At 30.5% G+C, this 20,930-nt stretch overlaps 1 protein-coding gene across 1 annotated transcript; it reads left to right on the forward strand.

The window, feature by feature from the left end:
* Nucleotides 1-12,920: 12,920 nt before the first annotated feature.
* LOC108338397 (auxin response factor 5) lies at nt 12,921-18,150 on the forward strand. Its single transcript, XM_052880850.1, has 14 exons — nt 12,921-13,702; nt 13,792-13,904; nt 14,090-14,188; nt 14,287-14,343; nt 14,456-14,608; nt 14,713-14,797; nt 14,991-15,081; nt 15,160-15,324; nt 15,398-15,520; nt 15,639-15,714; nt 15,822-15,957; nt 16,041-17,311; nt 17,409-17,599; nt 17,700-18,150. The coding sequence occupies exons 1-14, from the start codon at nt 13,561-13,563 to the stop codon at nt 17,815-17,817; spliced, it is 2,820 nt and encodes a 939-aa protein (XP_052736810.1). The 5' UTR covers nt 12,921-13,560; the 3' UTR covers nt 17,818-18,150.
* The last annotated feature ends 2,780 nt before the right edge of the window (nt 18,151-20,930 follow it).

Below are 20,930 nucleotides of genomic sequence, written 5' to 3' on the forward strand. Positions count from 1 at the left end.
AAATTGCTCACCTTACGTACACACTCACATTACCCCTTTCCCTTCGTTTTCTTCTTTACTTCAACATTCTACCAATAACCTTTCAAGAATCCATCTTACATAATGCCTTAACAAATCATTAAAGTGTTTCTCTGTTTTATCAACATAGAGAAAATAAATAATCATAGAGAGTAAATAATATATTTAAAATGAATTTATGATTAATAAGTAAATGTAAATTTTATTTTACAAATTAATTTTATAAAATTGAGTTAAACTTAAATTGATTTCACATTAAGAACTTGAAAGAATTATGATTGCATTGAAGAATTATAGGCTAGGTTGACCTAGTGGAGATTTAGTAATTAACATAAGTTCTTAATATTGTTTCCATGGTAAGAAAATATATAAGAATCGTTGTTCCATGTATAATATTGATTTAAGCTTTGAATTGTCTAAGTTCTAGAGTTTTGAATTGATTATTCCTCAAAAGACAAGCAATAATAGTGTTAAGGTGATCTTCGGAAATCACTCTTTTGAAGAATCAATTTTTTATGAAGATTTTCACCAATGAATTATTATTGTTTTTTCTTCATAAATACGTAATAGTATCTCCATTGTTTACATGATTTCCATTCATGAAAAATGTAAAGTGGTGATATGATAGCAACTTGAGAACACTCATGTCCAATAGGGTCAAACAAAGAGCATATGCTCTTTGTATTTGAATTCATACAAAATATATACAGAAAGAGAATGAGTACAAGTCATGTTCCTTTGCCGGATTATATGGGAGACTTTTGTCATTTATGTGGTTATGTAGATTAAACAAGAAAGCCTCACATGGGGGTTCGATGCAACTCAGAATAATTCACCAACTCCAAACACCCCTTCTTCTTCAAACTCCCCAATAACTTAACCTTTTTTAGCTTTCTCAAAAATGGAGATGAAAAATATTATAAATTTAAGATAAGTTAAAAGTTTTATATTAAATAAAAATGGGAATATATATATAAAGATACTCACAAACTTATTATTACGAAATTACGAAGTTTTGGATTGAAAACTATACTTTTACATATCATCATGTTGATTCTTTCGAATGGAATTCATTAAAAAGATATAGCACCAAAAATATCTCAATTCAATTCAGATGATATATTAATACTATTTTTAATTTAAAATCTTAAAGACAAAAAAATTGAGGTTTTATTTTCTTTAATATCAAACTTAAATTCATACTTAAATTTTTAACACTAATTCAAAACTTTGAATCTATGAATCTTTTTATTATCAATAATGATCATTTGACACATACAAAATTTTCATGGCAATTTAATACTATCTTTTATTTGATATTATCCTTTTTTTGAAAATACAAAATATTACTTTTTTTTGTGATTATTTTATTTTTATACTGTATGTCAAACGAAGGTAAGATCGTGTCATCTTATCATTACTTTTTTATTATACCTTACTTTTTTTTATTTCTATTCAATATTAAATTTTGATTTATAATTAAATTCCGAAGTCATTGGTGTCAAATGTTCCTTTAGGTTAAAAAAGAATAAATGTTGATGATTGCATTAGACGGTTGAGAAATGCATAGGAAGCAATACACATGAGGTGCAAAAAGAAAAGATAATGAGAAGAAGTAGATGGTGGTGAAATTTGCAGGATCTCAAATCTTTTAATAAAATGATTGGCAAACGAATTGGATTTTATTAAATTCTGGACCCCTTTGGAGATATTCCCACCGTTGCTGTCTCTACGAAATTTGCAAATCCAACTTCCAAACTGCAAGAGTCAGAGTAGCAAATGATTTTTCAGAACCCAGATTATTATTTTAATTTCAGTGCAATGTACTTACATTTTTGCACAATTCTTTATTTTCACTTTATTTTAATTTCGGTCCAAACATAGTCTTGTCAATATGTCATCTTACTTCTTTTCTCGAAATTTATCTTAATATTTTATATATATACGCTCATTTTTATGTGTGTGTTTGTGTAAGTGGTTGGACTTTATTTTCACTTTTCTGTCACATATTTGAACATTATCGTATTCGACTAAATGCATGATCTGTTCTGTGTAGTTTATTTCGAGAAAATAATTCTCTTTTTTAAAAACAAAAATTGAAAACTCTTTTCATGTGAGAATTCTTTCTTTTTGAAAAGTTACAGCCATTGCTCTCACGTGTCACTTCAATTCAATAGCACAAAAAGTTAGACCTCGTAGCTTAAACTTTCTTAGAGGAAGAAAGAAAAACCCTTTTCTTTTGAAGAGAAGTTGTGTTGGAAGAAAACCATAATGAATCACACAACATTTTATGAAAAGAGGAGAAAATAGGTTTTTTTAACTTATGACTTTTTAAATTTAGATTAAATATGTTTTTATTTCCTAAATTATCAAGTGATTTTGTGTTTTTTCTCTTTTTGAAAGTTTTTTTTTATTTTAGTTCTCTTAGTTTTGAAACTTTTATGTTTAGTCCTTAAAATTGAATGGCGTTAAGTTTTTGTATGAGGTGTGACTAACGATGAGCCAGGTGTATGCCACGTTTTTTATTTTTTTCTAAAATATTTGTCACATTTTCCAGACCCTTCCTTCTTCTCCCCCAAATCACTCAAAACGTCCGCTCATCTCTTTCACATCCGCCATTGTTACTGAGATATGGATCTTCTACCAGTTTTAATATAGGTTGACATTTTTTGCATTGATCAATTGCTTATATTTTAGTTGGGTTTCTTGATTTTAATTTAAAGTGACTTTTCACAGCGACACTGCGAAACTTAGGTGCACGAGAAGAATGACAATCTCACACTCGCGATTTCTGGTTGGTAGAGGCGCAAGGAGTTTGTGATTGTTTTTGGTTTTTGGTTTTTGTGCATGTTGGTGACACAGATGAATGCAGTGGATGATGGTGGTTGTTAGGCGTGAAGGTTGATGAAGGAAAAAGTCGCGATGGGTTAAGGGTTTCGAACTGGTTCTGGTTTAGGGATGACCATGGCAACGCGAGTTAAGGTTCGAAATTGGTCTCGTGGTAGAGGATGAGAATCATGATTGGGGTTTTTTTTGGGTTTCTTTCAGATTCGCGATGAAGGTGATTGGGATTTCTAGGTTTCTAATTAGGACGAAGGAAGATAGTGATCATGATTTGGATTCATGGAGGTCTTGCGATGTGGTTTTTTGGTTTGTTGGTTCATTAAGCACGATGGTAGGTTTGCTCACAGTTAGCAGATTTTACAATTCTCAGACTTGGGTTTCTGCTTCGCAAGTTCCATGGTGGTTTGCGGTGAAGGTGGCTTCATTGTGGGGAAGTTGTTTCGAAGGAGAAACAATGATGGAAGGAGAGGAACAATGGTGGGTGTGAAAGAGATGAGCGTACGTTTTGAGTGATTGGGAGAGAAGAAGGAAGGGTTTGGAAAAAACGTGACAAATATTTTAGAAAAAAAGAATAAAACGTGGCATACACCTAGCTCACCGTTAGCCACCTCATACAAAAAATTAACGTTGTTCAATTTTAAGGACTAAAAATAAGAGTTTCAAAACTAAGAGGACTAAAATGAACAAACCTCTCGAAGTGGAACGAAACCAAAAATCGCTTGATAGTTTAGGAACTAAAAACATATTTAATTCTTTAAATTTTAAATTTTTTTGTCTTTGTGATATATGTTGAGGAAAAAATAAAAATACTTAAATAAATATTGTATTTTTATTACAAATTAAACTAATAAAAAGGTGATGTTTATTTAAGTGTTTTACTTTTACTTTAAAAGTTTATTTTCAAGATATTACATAAGATAGTAAAATATAAAATATGAAAAATATAACAATAAATACTCAAAATATAACTTTAATAATTTATTCACAAAAGATTTCAAAAAATTAATACAAAATTCTTCTTAGCTTTAAAAATATTATATTATCCCCAGTTTTTACATTAGAAGTTTATCCCCTTAAGGTATTTGAACCTGGAAACCCAGCATAAGCAAATAATGGATCAATTGTGTAAACCCTAAGGCGCATTGGAACACGGGCCTCGCCAAACAACGCTGTTCATCATGGGCTTTGTGTCAGTTATTGGGCTGATCTGTTAAACATCGTTAGTGATTAATTTTTTGTTTTGCCCTTCAGATTCAAACAAACAAGGTGAAGAACCTGGACTTCAAATCAAAATGAAAAAAAGTGGACAATGTATTGTACAACTTTCGTGAGAAGGAAAATAAATTGGTAATTTTTTATGCTGATTGAAGAAATTTGAGAATTAATAAAATTAATTAAGGAAAATAATATTTTATATTGATAAATTAACCAAATGAGAAGAGAAAAAGTCATTGTTATTTGGTAAAAAAGTTCATAGGACCAATGACAAGAATAAAGAAGACATAATATACAAGGAAAACAAGTTTATATCTTCTGATTTTCAGAATTAACGACTTAAATTTATAATTTATTTCGAAAAGTTAATAATGAAGTAAGGGTATTTAGAATGAGTTACATTTATAATAAGCATGCAAATATGTATTATACACTCATATTTGATAGTACTTCAAAGATATATGACTAAATTTTTACAACAATACGTACAAGTAGGTTAAATCCACTTGCAAAATACTCAAATTTTTTACTAAGCGAGAGATAAGTGAATTTCACTCAAGCAATATTCTTTTTCTAAAATTGTCTTGCAAAATTTTATTTTGATGTGTTACATATTTACACAAACACATACAAAAACATATATAATTTTGTTGAAGATAATCTAAATGCAAGTGTAAACTTTATATAAATATCGAGAAAATCTGTCAAACTTTTATTTAGATTTAAGTTTTGGTTTACTAATGGTAGGTTACAATCTTGATGGGCTTCGTTGATCTTAACATTATTTGCAAACAACGAGAATGATTATGAGTACAAAACGAAGTTGTGTTGCGTAGATGTTCAATTGCCCTTTTGACTCTTGTCACTAAAGCAAAATTTCGCAATTTCCATTTTCCACTGAGCTTGCAGCTTTTGCATTATCTTTTTTTCTTTTTGGTTTTTTCTTCCACACCGAATAATGAGACACAAAAGGAGCTAAGGATTAAGATGGAGGATATAAGTCAATGGTGTTGGGTAGAACCAATGAGATCAGTGATAATTGAGTTGGGGGGTTGCTTCCATGCATGCTCAATTTCAACTTTCTTCAACTTTATCCTATAACTTTTGATAAAAGTTAAAAGTGTAGATTTTCAATGATCTCATTCACATAAATAAATAATAATAATAACACTAATTAAGAGATGGGGCAATGAATTTGCATGCTAGTTTCCTTGTCTCCATAAACCCTTAACTACCACCTATCATATATAGAGAAAATAATATTTCATCATTAAAGTGGAACATTACAAAGACAATCTAAATCCAGATGACTAAATCAAGATTCTAAAACTTATTAAGAATACAAAAAGTTTGAGTTAAGAATTCAATGTTAAACACAAATGAGAAAATTAACTAACATGTATAATAAAATAGAAAAATCTCATAACGTAAGCTTTATGGAATTTTATATTGAAAGTGGTATGATATTTAATATAGATAATTCGTAACTCAGTCATAAATCTTTTCGGTTTATCCTTAATAATGATATTAACATCTGATGTAAATAGAGAAATGTCCAAAACCTAGCAATAAAGCTTAATGAAATGTGGTCAAGTAATATACGTACAACAAATATATTTTGTTAAATATATTATAAAACTTATTAGATATGGATGATCCGATAACGACACAACCTGATAGCGGGTGGAACAACATGTCCAACAAATATCGTTAAAATAGGCTCGTAGGCTTTAAGTCTAATTCAACTCCACAAAATCCGTTTGTAATGTATGATTTGCATCACTTATATATATATTATAGATTGAATTTATTTTTTTAGTTGATACGAGACTTCTAACAAGAAAAATATAAAATTAAATCAAACATTAAATAAAAATAAAAAAAGTCAAGTGATATATTAAAAATAACGACATATAAATATAAGACTTAAAATTTTATAATAAAAATAGTATCTAACAACTTATATTATATTTTATTGGTAATCCTCAAGTCTATTCAAGTAAAAAATTTCCAAAAACACTAACTTCAAATTCATTTAGAAACAAATGAGCATAAATTTTAGAGACTATTTTTGGTGTGGATAAATTTAGGTTATTTTCCAGTTATTACTGGAATAGTTTTTTATTATGATATATTCATATTTTAAAAAGTATTTCTAAATAAAAATAGAGAAGGAAATGAAATTTATATAGTTGTTGAGTTAAATATAAGATCCAAAACTAAGATGGTATAGAATAATGTGTAGGAAGTATAGATTTTTGTTTGGAAAAGTTAAAAGGAAAAGAGATAGTGAGTGGAGAGAATGAAGAAGAAGAATAGGCAAAGGAAACTTTTTGTTATTCTTTGACAGGAAAGGGAAAAAAGCAAAAGATTATGATAAGATTATTATAGTGATTAAAAAGTAATTAATATATTAATAATGAAGGATTATTGAAAATGAAAAGGTTTGGAAGGCAATGTTCCCTTAAGTCGGAACAATGTATCAGACGACGGCACCATTGTTCTGTTTGTGTTTCTGTATTCTGTGGTTCTGCTATGCTTAGGTTCCATCACAGTGACTTTTTGTTTGGGCTCTGTGCTATATTTCTCTCTTCTATTCCATTCTATGTTATCATATTCTATTCTATTCTCAAGAGTGGACCCAATTTCTCTCTCTCTCTCTCTCACCTCACCATTTCACATGCATCTCACAGCCTTCTCTCTTCTCTCCTCCATTTTTATATTCCTTCATTTTCTCTTTTTTTTCTTATTTCATACGTGCTTTTACACTTTACCACTTATTATGATATTTTATACAATACTAATAATATTTCTACACAATTTTACTTTTTAATATTCATTGGTATTCATTTGTTTCTAAAATCTCTCTCTGAATTCTCATCAATATAAGTTCCTACATACTTTAAAATATGTGAGGTTGTGTTTAAAATTGTAATAGGGGAAACAAAATTTAATATTTGAGTGAATTGAAGTTGGTAAAAAATAGGTAGGAAAAAGTAACAACCGTATCATGATTGTGCAAAGTTCTTAGCTATGAAGTTTGCATTTTCAGTCTTCATTTATTTATTTTATTTTATTTTGGGAGGTAATTATTGGTCATGATTGAGACGCATGACATCTTCCCAATCATCATCTTCAACCTCAAACTGGAAATTTTCAAATATAAATGTGTATGCCTACATAGTATAAGATTTTCTTGGCTATCGAAAAGAAGAAAAAAAAAGTGTATATTGTTAAGTGTCTTTTTCTCCTCTTACTTCACAGACTTGAACACCATGCATGGCATTATAAGTCAATTTAATACCTAAAATTGACATTGCTGGTTAACTATACGTCATTTTAAATTTTTAATGTTAGTGTTGGTTGTTTTACTTTTTAGTTATGTAAAATCTTAACTTCGAAGTGTATGTTTGAGATTAATTCTCTCATAAATACTGTAATGGTTTTGGGTTTTCTAACACTTTTCCTTTTTTGTCTTTTGTCATCTTTAGTTTAATATTGTTGGGAGGGGATAGGGAGGAGATGTTTTGATTATAAAATCAATGTATATTCAATAGTTTGGATCTTTTAATAAGGTGTATTAAATATGATCATTTATCTTTTTATTTCAAATTTGTATTTATAAATTTGATACTAAATATTACTATGGACTTATAGCTGACTGATCGATCGGACGGTCAATAGATGCTTTTGTGACATGTCAATTGCTCGGACTTTTTCAATTATTTTACCACTTATCCGATCGGTCAGCTATAAACTTATAGTAACACTAAATTTATATTAATGTTGATCTAATTGTAATAATTATGTTTTGTCTAAATTGATAAGTAATATCCTTTTAAATTGATAGTTAGGTCTTTTGTTCGAAATTATACAGTTAATAATATTTTGTAATAATATCTATTGTATGATTGATTCGAAAAATTATTTGATCTAAAATTGACTTAACCGTACAATATAATGTTAGCTCCTTTTTAATTTCATTTTTATAGTCATCCAAAAAATAATTAAAGTAGATATCTCGTATGATAATTCAAACACACAAAATTGGATTGAGTTAAATGTCTGATTTTTAAAAAGCGTTAGAAAATAAAAGTTCCATGCTAACGCAGTCTGTGATGAAAATTTGATTAGAATAGGTTCAAGGCTCATGTAAAATTTTTGTTTGGTTTAAAGGTTGGAGAACTTCAACGTAGAGATAGAGCTTATATTTAAATTCGTTATCCTTTCTTTTTATTCTTGGTACCATAGTTAGTAAAATACCAGAAAATAATATAGAACAAAAGTTTTATACGTCAATCAATTTATCAAAATAGAGACTTAAAACATGAATATGTCTCCAACAATATTAAAAATACAAAACTGAAAACATTAACATTTTACTTTTGACAATCGATAAGTAAAATTTGTTATATTCAAATAAAAATAATAATATAAAGGTTTAAACTTTTTTGTCCCTATTTTACTCGACTTTCTTTAATACGAGACTTTTTTTTTTTTAATAATTTATGTTCAATTTTATTTTTTTTCATGACATTGTCAAAAACGGTTAATAACGAGAATTTACTCGTTGACACTGTTTGAATGACTTGTTCAATTTCTTTTGAAGTTGTCCGTTAAGTCATCTTAATTTCTTCTTATCACACCCAAAACCCTAAGCAACAACCATAGTCTTCTCTATATCGTCACACAACTGCCAATCACTACAAATCAAATTATCTCTTTAACCATCTTTTCATGCCACCAATCTACACGCATCGAAGCCCCAAAACACAACATCCTAATCATGCCACAAAAATCACCACAAAGCCACCACGTTGTTAACCACCATTAGACTACCTTCGATTATCGTAGGAACAACCAAGAGATAGCAGTCACAACATTACTGCTAGGGACGTCACCATTGTCACCATCTTCATTCAAACAAAACCTAAAAAAAAAGACAAATTGCACTACCATGTTAATTATGTGACATGACAATTATGTTACATTGTAATAAGATACCATGATGACGAAATTTCCTTTAAAGGTTCATTGTAGTTAACGAAAACTGTTTTTAAATTAAATGGAAATTTTTAAATTATAAAATAAAAATAAAAAAATTCACTATAAAATTAAAAAATTAAAAAAATTTCAAGCTTGTGAAATTATAAAATTGCAAAAGAATAAAATAAACAAACATAAAATTATAAAGTTATAAAATTAAATAATTATGAAATTGTAAAATTAATATATATATATATATATATATATATATATATATATATATATATATATATATATATATATATATATATATATATATATATATATATATATATATATATATATATATATATATATATATATATATATATATATATATATATATATATATATGTGTGTGTGTGTGTGTGTGTGTGTGTAAATATAAAATTATATAATTATGTAATTACAAAATTATTAAATTATAAATCATATAACTATAAACATTATGTGACGATATTTAAACACGATAACGTTGCAAGATAATTGTTATGTCATGTTATTAACAGAAATATCTAATTGTAAAAACTTAATTGAATTTTAAAAACTTAATAAATTACATAAATTTAATAAGAACTAAATTGAAAATTTCTAAATTTATTAAAGACTAATAATATAATTAAAAATATTCCTTAATATATATGTGTGTATATATATATATATATTTATTTTTTTTTGTTTCATTTATTTATTTCAACCTTTTGACCAGTAGATTTAAGAACTATGTCACAATTTCTTTACAATGTATTATACATTTACAATAAATTAAAATCAACAATTTTAAGAGGGTGAAATGATTGTATTACTTTATATATTTTTACTATCACGTAGATGCTAATTAAATTGGGAATAAACACAGGTGTGATGAAGAAAAAAACATTTATTTTATCTGACGAAAAGGAAGAGGTATATAAATAAATAATCCATTAAACAAAAACAATACTATGAGGGAGTTTATCTCCATATTAGGTAGGGAATAATGTTGCTAGGATGGTAGCTAGGTAAAGTACCAATGGAAGAAGATAACAATAGCATTAAAAAAAGCAATGATAAACATTAATTTAGACAATTTTTTAATGTTGTTCTATGACACAATAGTTAAATTTGGAAAAGAGGAGGAAAAGCTATGTTAGATACGTGGATTGTGAATATATTAACTTATAGTGGTGAGAATTGCCGTAAAAGATGGACATAGTCTAAAATCTTAATTAAACACAAGTTGCATTACAAGATAATCAATGCAATTCTTCACACACAAGTCACTTAAAATAGCCTAGTAAGTATAATGTCATTCTCAACAAACCTACAATAACTACATACTTATTCCATTTTTCTTTACCAATTTTATAATCTTCATTTTAATTTCACTTCTCATTTATCTTACCAAAGATAATTGGTACATTTTATGTTTTTCATTTTCTTCTTCTGTGGATTGAATTAAAGTGAATATATATATATATATATATATTATGGGTTGGATTTTTTATTTATAGATCAAAAATATTGTCCTATCCAACCATTTTATTCATTTAAATAAGCTAGGAAAGAATTTAATTTTTCTTCTTTTGCATCTTTTATTATTCCATCAAGTCTCTTATCACTCTTTAACACGAGATTCATCTAAAAAAGCTCTTTTACATCTATTTTTTTTGTTTGTTTACATATAAGAGTAGAAATATTTTATATAATAATTATCGTTTCGGTTTGATTGGGGTCCGAGGTTGTCCGTCTTCAATCCTAATCTCTTATGCCTGCAGATATGACCTTCACTATGACAATCCGTTCGTCCAGTGTTTAAATTGTCCTCCCGACCAGGGGTGGTCCTGCAAAAAATACTCCGACGCTCCAGTTAGAAAAAATTGTCCCTTGTGTATTCTAATATATTGACCGGCTATTAATGACATCCATCTTACCTGTCTCGCGATCACTGGATTACTGGTTGGTGAGAATGACACTCCCCTCAAACGGTCGGCTACTCGAGTATAATACAATTATTATGTAATTTACATACATAAAATAATAAATAAAATAACTGATAACAAATAAAATCTTCTTATTTTTAACTTTCTTTCAACTTAGATATCTTTGTTTTTTATTCCTTTTCTATCATCAATTTGTTTATACTGTTGAAAAGTAATAAAGAGCTAGGAAAAAATATTTTCGAGTAACAAAATATTTGTACACGATTTAATTTTAATTTTAATTTTTTGGTTTCAGAATTCTTTTTCTTCAAATTTATTAAAAATATTTACGTAGTGGTTGTTAAAAAACAGGCATATGTAATATCAAGTTATTACGTGGTTAATGTAGGGTAATATTAAAGAAATTGAAATAATAATTTCTAAAAATCTGGCAGACCAAATTATTTTCTCTAATTAAAAGGATAAAAAATCATGCTAAATTTAAAAACCAGAACAAAGAGATTAATTCTTTACGAAAATACATGTTTTTTAAAGCACAAGTCCTTTTCTACGGGAAATAAATAGTAATTTTTAAAAAAATAAAAGGAAAAGCAGGTCAAAAAGAGAGTGAACGTAGAATGTCAAATGTGGAAAACGGCGCCGTGAGTAAATAGACAGCACATTGACACGTGTCATTCAAATATTGAAGTTGTTTTCACACTCTCACCTCATTAGTTTGTCGTGAATCGCACGCGTATGATCGGTCAAACATCAGGTGCTAACACTATTTCTTCTCTCTCCTTTTTTTTTCCTATTTTACTTTCATCAAATTATATATATATATATATATATTTTTTTTTTTTCTTTTCTTTTTTTTAATGAATAGAGTAGAATAGACTGCACATCATTTCATTCTTAGAAAACCACACAAATTTTGTTTTTAGGAAAATACCTGAGAACTATAAATTCTGTCAGTTATTGACTATAACATCAATCAATCATCATTTCACTTCATAATTTCTACTAATTCTTTTATTTGTCTTATTATTATTATTGTTTATTTTCAAATAAAAAACATTTATGTACTTTGTTAAACCTTAAAAAAAAATACTACGCATTTTATGAACCAAACTAATGTGTCATGAACACAATATGCTTACAAAAATCTTTTTATCTGTCATTAACTTTTAATGCATGAAAATTAGAATGAACAGGTAGAAGATGCCTTAAAAAGAGAAAAAAAAAATGATGTAATGTTCAAAGGACAGGTACAGTGCACTCTATGATTTAGGGTACCCAACACTTGGAAGAATTTAAAAGAATTAAAGTACATAAGACATTTAGAATAGAATATAGTAGAGTTAATGAAATACAGATAACAGAGAATAAGAGAAAGAAGATAAAGAAATCAAAAGAAATATGATAATTTTAAAATATAATGAAGGAGCCATAAACAGTAAAATGTCCAATAATCATAATTATTACTGTTATTATCTTAAAACAAACATAATGTACCTAACTAAGCTTCCTCTGTTATGGAATGAGTGTCTGCTGCATAATATTAAAGAACAGAACACAGATGTCTGTGTGTGTGTCTCAAAAGAAGGTAATAACGGAAGAAATAAATAAAAGAGGTGTTTGATCGTAGATTGGTGGCGAAATAATGTGGTGTTTTAATAGAGAGATGGCTGAAAAACTAGGTAGAATCAAATCAAACGTAATCAAATGTTAAAGAATCTGAATAATGAAAAAGGTAGTGATTACATATCCTGTGAGCTAAGGTGAGGGTGATAGTGTGTACTGTTTTGTTTTCGTGTTGTTATAGACTAGCTTCACTTTTTCTGATTTTCATTAAATACAAGTATACTAGTTTTTTGTTTTGGTCTTAATTATTTAAATGATATAAATAGCTTAAAGCTGCAAAGGGTAGGACTTGGTAGCATGCACACTACTTGCTCTTTGAAGCAAAGAGAGAGAGAGAGAAGAGACAAGGAGGTTTTGGTTTTTGGCATTGGTGCTTGTGCTCGTGCTTGAGAAATTGAAAAGAGCGAAAGAAAGAAGGGAACAGTATCAGCGTCAGGGTGATGAGTGGTTTCACTGAAAGGTTGGTTTCTTTTGAAGATAGAAAGAAGGAAAAAAAAAAGGCACGCACAAGTAGTACTCAAATCAAACCCAATAATACAAGCCACACTCATGCTTAGGTCCGCGTGCTTTGATGGCCTTTATTTCGGTTGCTTTGTGTCAAGCCCCACCCTTTGAAAGAAAGATCTGCACTGTGCCTTTTTCACAGGTTTTGGTCTGCTTTTCAGCTAGCTTGGATTCTTTGTTTTCCCACAGAACAACAACACAAATGAGATTCTTCTCATATTAACAACGTCGACCCTTCTTCTCTTCTCTTCTTCCTCCTCATCCTAATGGGATGGTGAGTCAAGGTTTGAGAGAAAGGAGAGTTTTTGTTTGGTGGGTATGCAACTTGTGAATTGAAGACGTAGAAACACAGGTTCCTCTTGTGGTTTCAGTTGAAGACGTAGAGGGTGGTACAGCATAGCAATACAATATGATGGCTTCCGTAGAAGAAAAGCTTAAAACTGGAGGAGTTGGAGTTGGAGTTGGAGCTGGAGCTGGAGGAGGAATGGTTGTTGGGAGTCAAACTTTAATGGCTGAGATGAAACTGTTGAAAGAAATGCAGGAACATTCTGGTCTGTTTCATTTTCCCTGTTGGAAGATCATTTTTTACCTTTTGGTTTCATTTTAATGACAGACATGTTTGATGCTATAAATTTTTCAGGGGTCAGAAAGACTTTGAATTCCGAGTTATGGCATGCTTGTGCAGGCCCTCTTGTTTCATTACCTCAGGTTGGAAGTCTTGTGTTTTACTTCCCTCAGGGACACAGTGAGCAGGTGAATGAATGAATGAATCAATCTCTTGTTTTCTTTCCAAGTGCTATTTGTTTTCTTCTAACCTTGCTTTGTTATCTCTAACTCACTGGTTTCTTTTGTATGTTGAACCTAGAATGTGACTTCGTTTGTTTTGGTTGGCTGAAGCATGTGTGTCTGTTTTTCCCTTTCTCTAAATATATGAACAGGTGGCGGCTTCTACCAGAAGGACAGCAACGTCGCAGATTCCAAACTATCCCAATCTTCCATCTCAGTTGCTGTGTCAAGTCCAAAATGTCACACTTCATGTGAGTGTCGTGTGCTGGTTCACCACCTCTTGCATTAGTCCTCAAAAGCTTATTTCAAATTCAAATATTTACCTTTTTTTTTCTGTATTTTATGACAGGCAGACAAAGAGACAGATGAAATCTACGCTCAAATGAGTCTCCAGCCACTGAATTCTGTAAGTTTCAGTCTTTTAATCTATTTTATCGAGCCTGTAAATATGAGGGTTGGTTGTGGTTTATCGTTCGTTCTTCCCAGTTTGAATTTGGATTTGGATTTCTCTGTGCCAGGAAAAAGAAGCATTTCCCATATCTGATTTTGGTCTAAAGCCAAGCAAACACCCCACTGAGTTCTTCTGCAAAACTTTGACTGCCAGTGACACGAGCACACACGGCGGCTTTTCGGTTCCACGCAGGGCAGCAGAGAAGCTCTTTCCTCCGTTGGTATGGCTGCAGCACCAGCTGATTGCAAATCATGTTCTTCTTGTACTTGCTAAAATTCGGTACTTGAATTGTCTTTTTATTGACCCATCTTATTTTCACTTCAGGATTACACAATTCAACCCCCAACTCAAGAACTTGTTGTTCGAGATTTGCATGATAATACCTGGACATTTAGACATATCTACAGGGGTGAGTATGCTTTTGTTATTGAAATCTATCTATCTATTGCTTTGTTAGAAAACATTAATGGGTGTTTTGTTGTGGATTATATTATATTCCATGTTAAGCATTTCGTGCTTCTCTTTTGTTACAAGCTATTGTTTGGCTTTGCAGCTTTCTGCTTAAGGAAAGACTCACTTTTATTTTTGACAATTTTCCTTAGGTCAACCAAAGAGACACCTTCTCACAACAGGGTGGAGTTTGTTCGTAGGCTCAAAAAGACTCAGAGCTGGTGATTCTGTTCTTTTCATCAGGTAACTGCTTAATTGTTGGCTTCAATAAGCATTCCTTCATAACTTTCTTCATAGTAAAAACGATGTTATTGTTACTAGGGATGAGAAATCGCAACTGCGAGTTGGTGTGAGGCGTGTTAATCGTCAACAAACAACACTGCCATCATCAGTGCTTTCTGCAGATAGCATGCACATTGGTGTGCTTGCTGCTGCAGCTCATGCCGCTGCTAATCGAAGTCCATTCACTATTTTCTACAATCCAAGGTTTATATTTAACGTCCTCATACACACCCTCTACACTATTTTCTGTTGTGTATAATTTAGTTCTACTTTGCAGGGCTTGCCCTTCAGAATTTGTTATTCCGCTGGCTAAATACAGAAAAGCTGTATTAGGGACTCAGGTCTCAGTTGGCATGAGATTTGGTATGATGTTTGAGACTGAAGAATCGGGTAAGCGCAGGTAATTTTCTGAAAGCTTGGATCTTTCTATAGCCAAATGTGCCTGCTCAGCTATTTTGTGATGAGCGTTAACTACGAAACAGGCATGAAAATTTGACACATGCTTCACCTTTCTGCAGATATATGGGTACAATAGTTGGCATCAGTGATGTGGATCCTCTGAGGTGGCCTGATTCTAGATGGCGAAATATTCAGGTACAATAAGTTCTGCTCATGTTCTATCATTTATACTTTGTAGTATGTTCCGATGATATTGTGTGCATGTATTCTTCTATGAAAAACAATGATTTGTCTGCGAACAGGTGGAGTGGGATGAGCCAGGGTGTGGTGATAAACAGAATAGAGTTAGTGTTTGGGAGATTGAGACTCCTGAAAGCCTTTTTATCTTTCCTTCTTTGACTTCAAGTCTGAAACGGCCATTGCAATCTGGATTTTATGGCAAGTCTCTTTTCTTATATTTCTTTTCCTTCCTTGTAAATGAAAATCTTCTATTTGATGACTAGTTATGTTTATTGGTATAGAAAATGAGTGGGGGACTTTGTTAAGAAGACCTTTTATGAGAGTTCCAGAAAATGGAACTATGGAGCTACCAAACTCAATGCCAAATCTCTACTCAGAACACCTGATGAAAATGCTTTTCAAACCCCAGATAATTAACAACAATGGAGCATTGTTCTCGGCCATGCAACAAGAATCTGCTGCTGCAAGAGGTCCCTTGCAAGAGATGAAGACCACACTTGCAGCAGATAGCATGCCGCTTAGAAATCTACACACTCAATCTATCCCTGACCAACCTATTCCCCTAAACATGCAATCACTGTTGAAAAGTGATCAACCTGAAAAGTTGCACACTCTTGCCAAAATTGAGCTGCCTTCTGGGATAGTCGCTGACAAGCCAAAATTAGAACCTGAGGTATTACCACCTGATCATATGCTTGACTATGCTTCCACTTCCATGGAAGGGTGCAACATGGAAAAAGTGCCAACAAATCCTGTTAACCAGCAAGGCCTAGCAAACCAATTGACTTTCCATAATCAAAACCAGACTCCTCTCACTCAATCTACTCCATGGCCTATGCAAGCTCAGATAGAATCATCCTTGCCCCATCCTCAAATGATTGACATGGCTCAAGCTGAAACTGCTATGGTAAATAGCCTGCTTCCTCAGCTAGACATTGATGAATGGATGGCGTATGCTTCCTCTGGACCTTTTGCCACGCCAAACAGACCAACTGGACCTTTACCTGAGTTGCAAGAACATACGTCACTTCAACCTCAAGTGGTGAATCCCCCTTTACCTAACCATGAAGTGTGGGATCATTATGTCAAGAGTTTGAAGTTTTTGTCTCAAACAGACCAGCTAGCCTCCATCTGTCAGCCAGGGACGTTCAATGGCATCAATGGCTTGCCAAGTCCAAACAGTCTGAGGGGCCTTTCAGCTGAGAGCAACAACCAAAGTGAGATTTGTGTCAACGTTGATGTCAGTAACAGCGTAGGTACCACCGTGGTTGATCCTTCTACTTCAAGCACCATTTTGGACGAGTTTTGCACAATGAAGGAGAGAGAGTTTCAGAATCCAAATGATTGCATGATGGGCAACTTGAGTTCAAACCAGGATGTGCAATCTCAAATAACCTCGGCAAGTCTGACTGAGTCACACGCCTTTTCTTTCAGAGACATCCCTGACAACTCAGGTGGCACTTCTTCAAGCCATGTTGATTTTGATGAAAACAGCTTTCTGCAGAATAACTCGTGGCAGCAAGTACCTGCTCCCATCCGAACCTACACAAAGGTTTGTAGAGAATAACATTCATGAAATTTAGTCACCTATATTATCTGCTTCAACATCTTAAATTATGTACAACATCATGGCTTTTGGTTTCTGACAGGTACAAAAGGCCGGTTCTGTCGGAAGATCAATTGATGTCACTACTTTCAAGAACTATGAGGAGTTGATCCGTGCAATTGAATGCATGTTTGGACTTGATGGTCTTCTGAATGACACTAAAGGTTCTGGATGGAAATTGGTGTATGTAGATTATGAGAGTGATGTTCTGCTAGTTGGGGATGATCCTTGGGAGTAAGTTTCTTACCTCTTGTATTGTGTGATATTCAACACCTTATGTTTAATAATGTTTTTTTTTTTGTGGCAATCTGATACTATAAAACGCTATGTGTAGGGAATTTGTGGGGTGTGTTCGCTGCATCAGAATTTTATCCCCTACAGAAGTTCAGCAGATGAGTGAAGAGGGAATGAAGCTTCTAAACAGTGGAGCTTTACAAGGGATGAATGTTTGAACCCCATTTCATAAAGCCATGCTTTTAGGTTTTCATGTGTAAGAATAGCCTCAAATCATTCTAAAGCAAAGGCTTATGTTGTTGAACAAGTCATATAATGTTATTACTACCTTGTTCTTACAAGGGTGTCATGCCTTGTATTATGAACTATAGGACACTCGTTATTGGAACATTACTTGGTATGGAACAAACCTTGAAGATGGAAGTGTTTTAGTTTATTATATTACAGGTCAAAAGTTGTAATATGTTCCAATGAGTCAAGGGTGTTTACATACCTAATGTTGTAAGACATTCTCCGAGGCAAGTTCAAATATTATGCTTTTAATATTATTATCATCACTCTACAAATGATGAACCAATGCTATGTTATTTGCATCTATTAATAAGGCAAAATTAAGTCAATAAAAAGCAAGACTACAATATATTAACACATAATTAGTTTTAAATTAACTCTAGATAGAATTTAAGAGTTATAATGAATTTAGAGTGGATGTTACTTTACTACCACTGTGATGTTAGGATACAAATAAAAGTCTAACTTAAAATAAAAACAAGAGATAAAAACGAGTTTTTATACATATAATTTAATTAATAAAAAACTTTATATACACATAATATAATTTAATTGATAAAAGATTTTTTAAAATGGTATAAAAACAAATTTTAGAGAACTTATCCAAAACCAACAATATCTTATCATGTTTATTGTCCTTTCTTACACATAATAGATATTACAATGTCTCTAATTATTAAAAAACAATGTAATAATACTTTTTATTTCAAAATGTTACATTGTTGCGTGACATTATTGATAATACAGCATTGATAACAAGTAAAGTTAATGGAACACAATAATTAATAATAATAATTTGAAAAACATTGATAAGATGGAAAAAGAACTGAGCATAATTGTGATAAAGACAAATTATCTTTCTATCTAGTAACAGAAGACTGGCAGTTAAACAAGTGTAAGGTTTATAAGGTAAACATTACATGATAAAAAAGAATATAAATAGAGACATCAACATAACAAGTTGGTTCTATATGTAAAAATAATAGTAAGAAGAGAAAAATAAGGTAAATAATACACTGTCAACATTATCAAAATATTAATATATGAATTGATTAACATGTGAAGTAAAAGAAATCTAATTTAGTTGGTTGAGCAGTATATAAAATTTTCTAAACGTTAAAAAAACGAGTTAAATTCTTATAGATAAGAAAAGTTCTAATTTATCAAAATATATATAAATGATAAAAAGAATATAAATATGAAAATCACCGAATGAATATAAGTTCAATTTAAAAAAATTAACATTTATGTCTATGATAAGTTAAACTTCCTAGAATGGTCACAATGAATTGAATGTATAAACTGAATATTTTTTTTTTCTTTTCAAATTCATTTTCTTAAGTATGACTTCGTTCAATTATATCTCTGAATTTCGAGGATGAATTTAACTTTATTAAGACTTCTGTAAACACGTGTTGAAAAATAATTATTCAAAGGGTACACAATTTTAAGTAACCGAACTTACTTCCAATAAAATTATGTCAATGACAGAAAAATTATTATACCTTGGAGACTTCACAAAAAGATAAAACTAAATTCACAATTAATTGATTTGGACCAACTATCTGACACAGTTCATCACAATCGGTCGTGTTTACATTTATCGATGTTCTCAGCATTCACATTTATAATGTCTCTGCCACCACACTCAATGTTGTTGTTATTATAATTATAATTAAATATAAAACTTTAAGAGCTACATTGTTTCATAGTTGAAAAGAAAACTTCAGTTTCAAGTTATATGTTATATTATATGCATATTAATTTAAAACATGCAAGTTGTAATCAGATTTAGAAGTTTAAACCATATCTTAATTTGTTTTGTTTTTCAGTGTCTATGGACACTTACAAAAAAAAAAAGTACAATACACAAAAAAAATAATAATAATAAGTTTCATATTCTCATAGGTGAGCAAAGACAGAATTTTTGTAAGAAATTATTCACCATCCAAGTCTCATGGTCAACAAAGCCTAACAAAAAAGTGTTTTTCCTTGCACCTCTTCACGTTACTATCTTCATTTTCATGTTTCAAAAATATTCTTCTTTAACAAAATTTGAAATTCGTTGAAATTTATGAAAATGTTTTTAATAAATTTTAAAATTCGTTAAAAATTTAAAAAATTCTTTAATAAACTTCAAAATCTATTCAAGGATTTTTTTTAACGAATTTTGAAATTTATTAAAAAAAGGTGGTGTAGGATTTTTTGAAATGTAAAAAACAATTTTAAAATTTTAAAAAAAATGTGAGTGTAGAAAGAAATATAGGATGGTGTACGGAGAAACCTTTCCAACGAAAAAGCTAAATACACCGAAGCAATTTGAGTTTGGGCCTAGTAAATTTATGAGAGTTTCTTTGTGTATTCTGTAAATTTCTTACATCACTTCTCATCCATTCTGAACTGAGGTTTGGCAAAGTTCATCTTCATAAGTTTCTTCCTGCATCTCCATAAATTCTTGCATTTTAGATTTTATAATCCAAAATGTAAGTTTTGTATTTAAAAATTTACAATCTAGAATACATCTTTTATTTTATATTTCAAATTACACAATTCAAAATATATTTACAACTTAATGTATTTTTTGTTTTATATGTCAGAATATATAATTTGAATAAAAGAAGTGTATTTCAGTTTATACCTTATAAAGTATAAAAATTTATGAGTGTAAACTGAAATTATGAAAATGCAGGAAGAAATGACCCCGAGGTATTGGAATGTATTTTTTTACTTAATAAAGTACACTTCCAAAATGAATGAAATTAATACAAAATATTTGTGGGGGTGTATAAAGATAAACCCATAAATATATAATGCATACGTTTTTTAAGCCCTCTTTTTCTCTCCTTTTTTTCCTTTTCACACCCCTTTTTTCCTTTCACACCCCTTTTTTTCCTTTTCACACCGTGTCACCTATGACATTTACACCCTTTTTCTTTCTATATCTCTGCTAGTGAAACATTAACAAAATTGAAAAATAAAAGCTACAAATTCCCTTTCAATCACATTTAGGTGAAATTCAATGTGGATCTTATCGAATTTG

The sequence above is a fragment of the Vigna angularis genome, chromosome 7 (assembly GCF_016808095.1).
Source record: "Vigna angularis cultivar LongXiaoDou No.4 chromosome 7, ASM1680809v1, whole genome shotgun sequence".
In the NCBI taxonomy this organism is placed as follows: domain Eukaryota; kingdom Viridiplantae; phylum Streptophyta; class Magnoliopsida; order Fabales; family Fabaceae; genus Vigna; species Vigna angularis.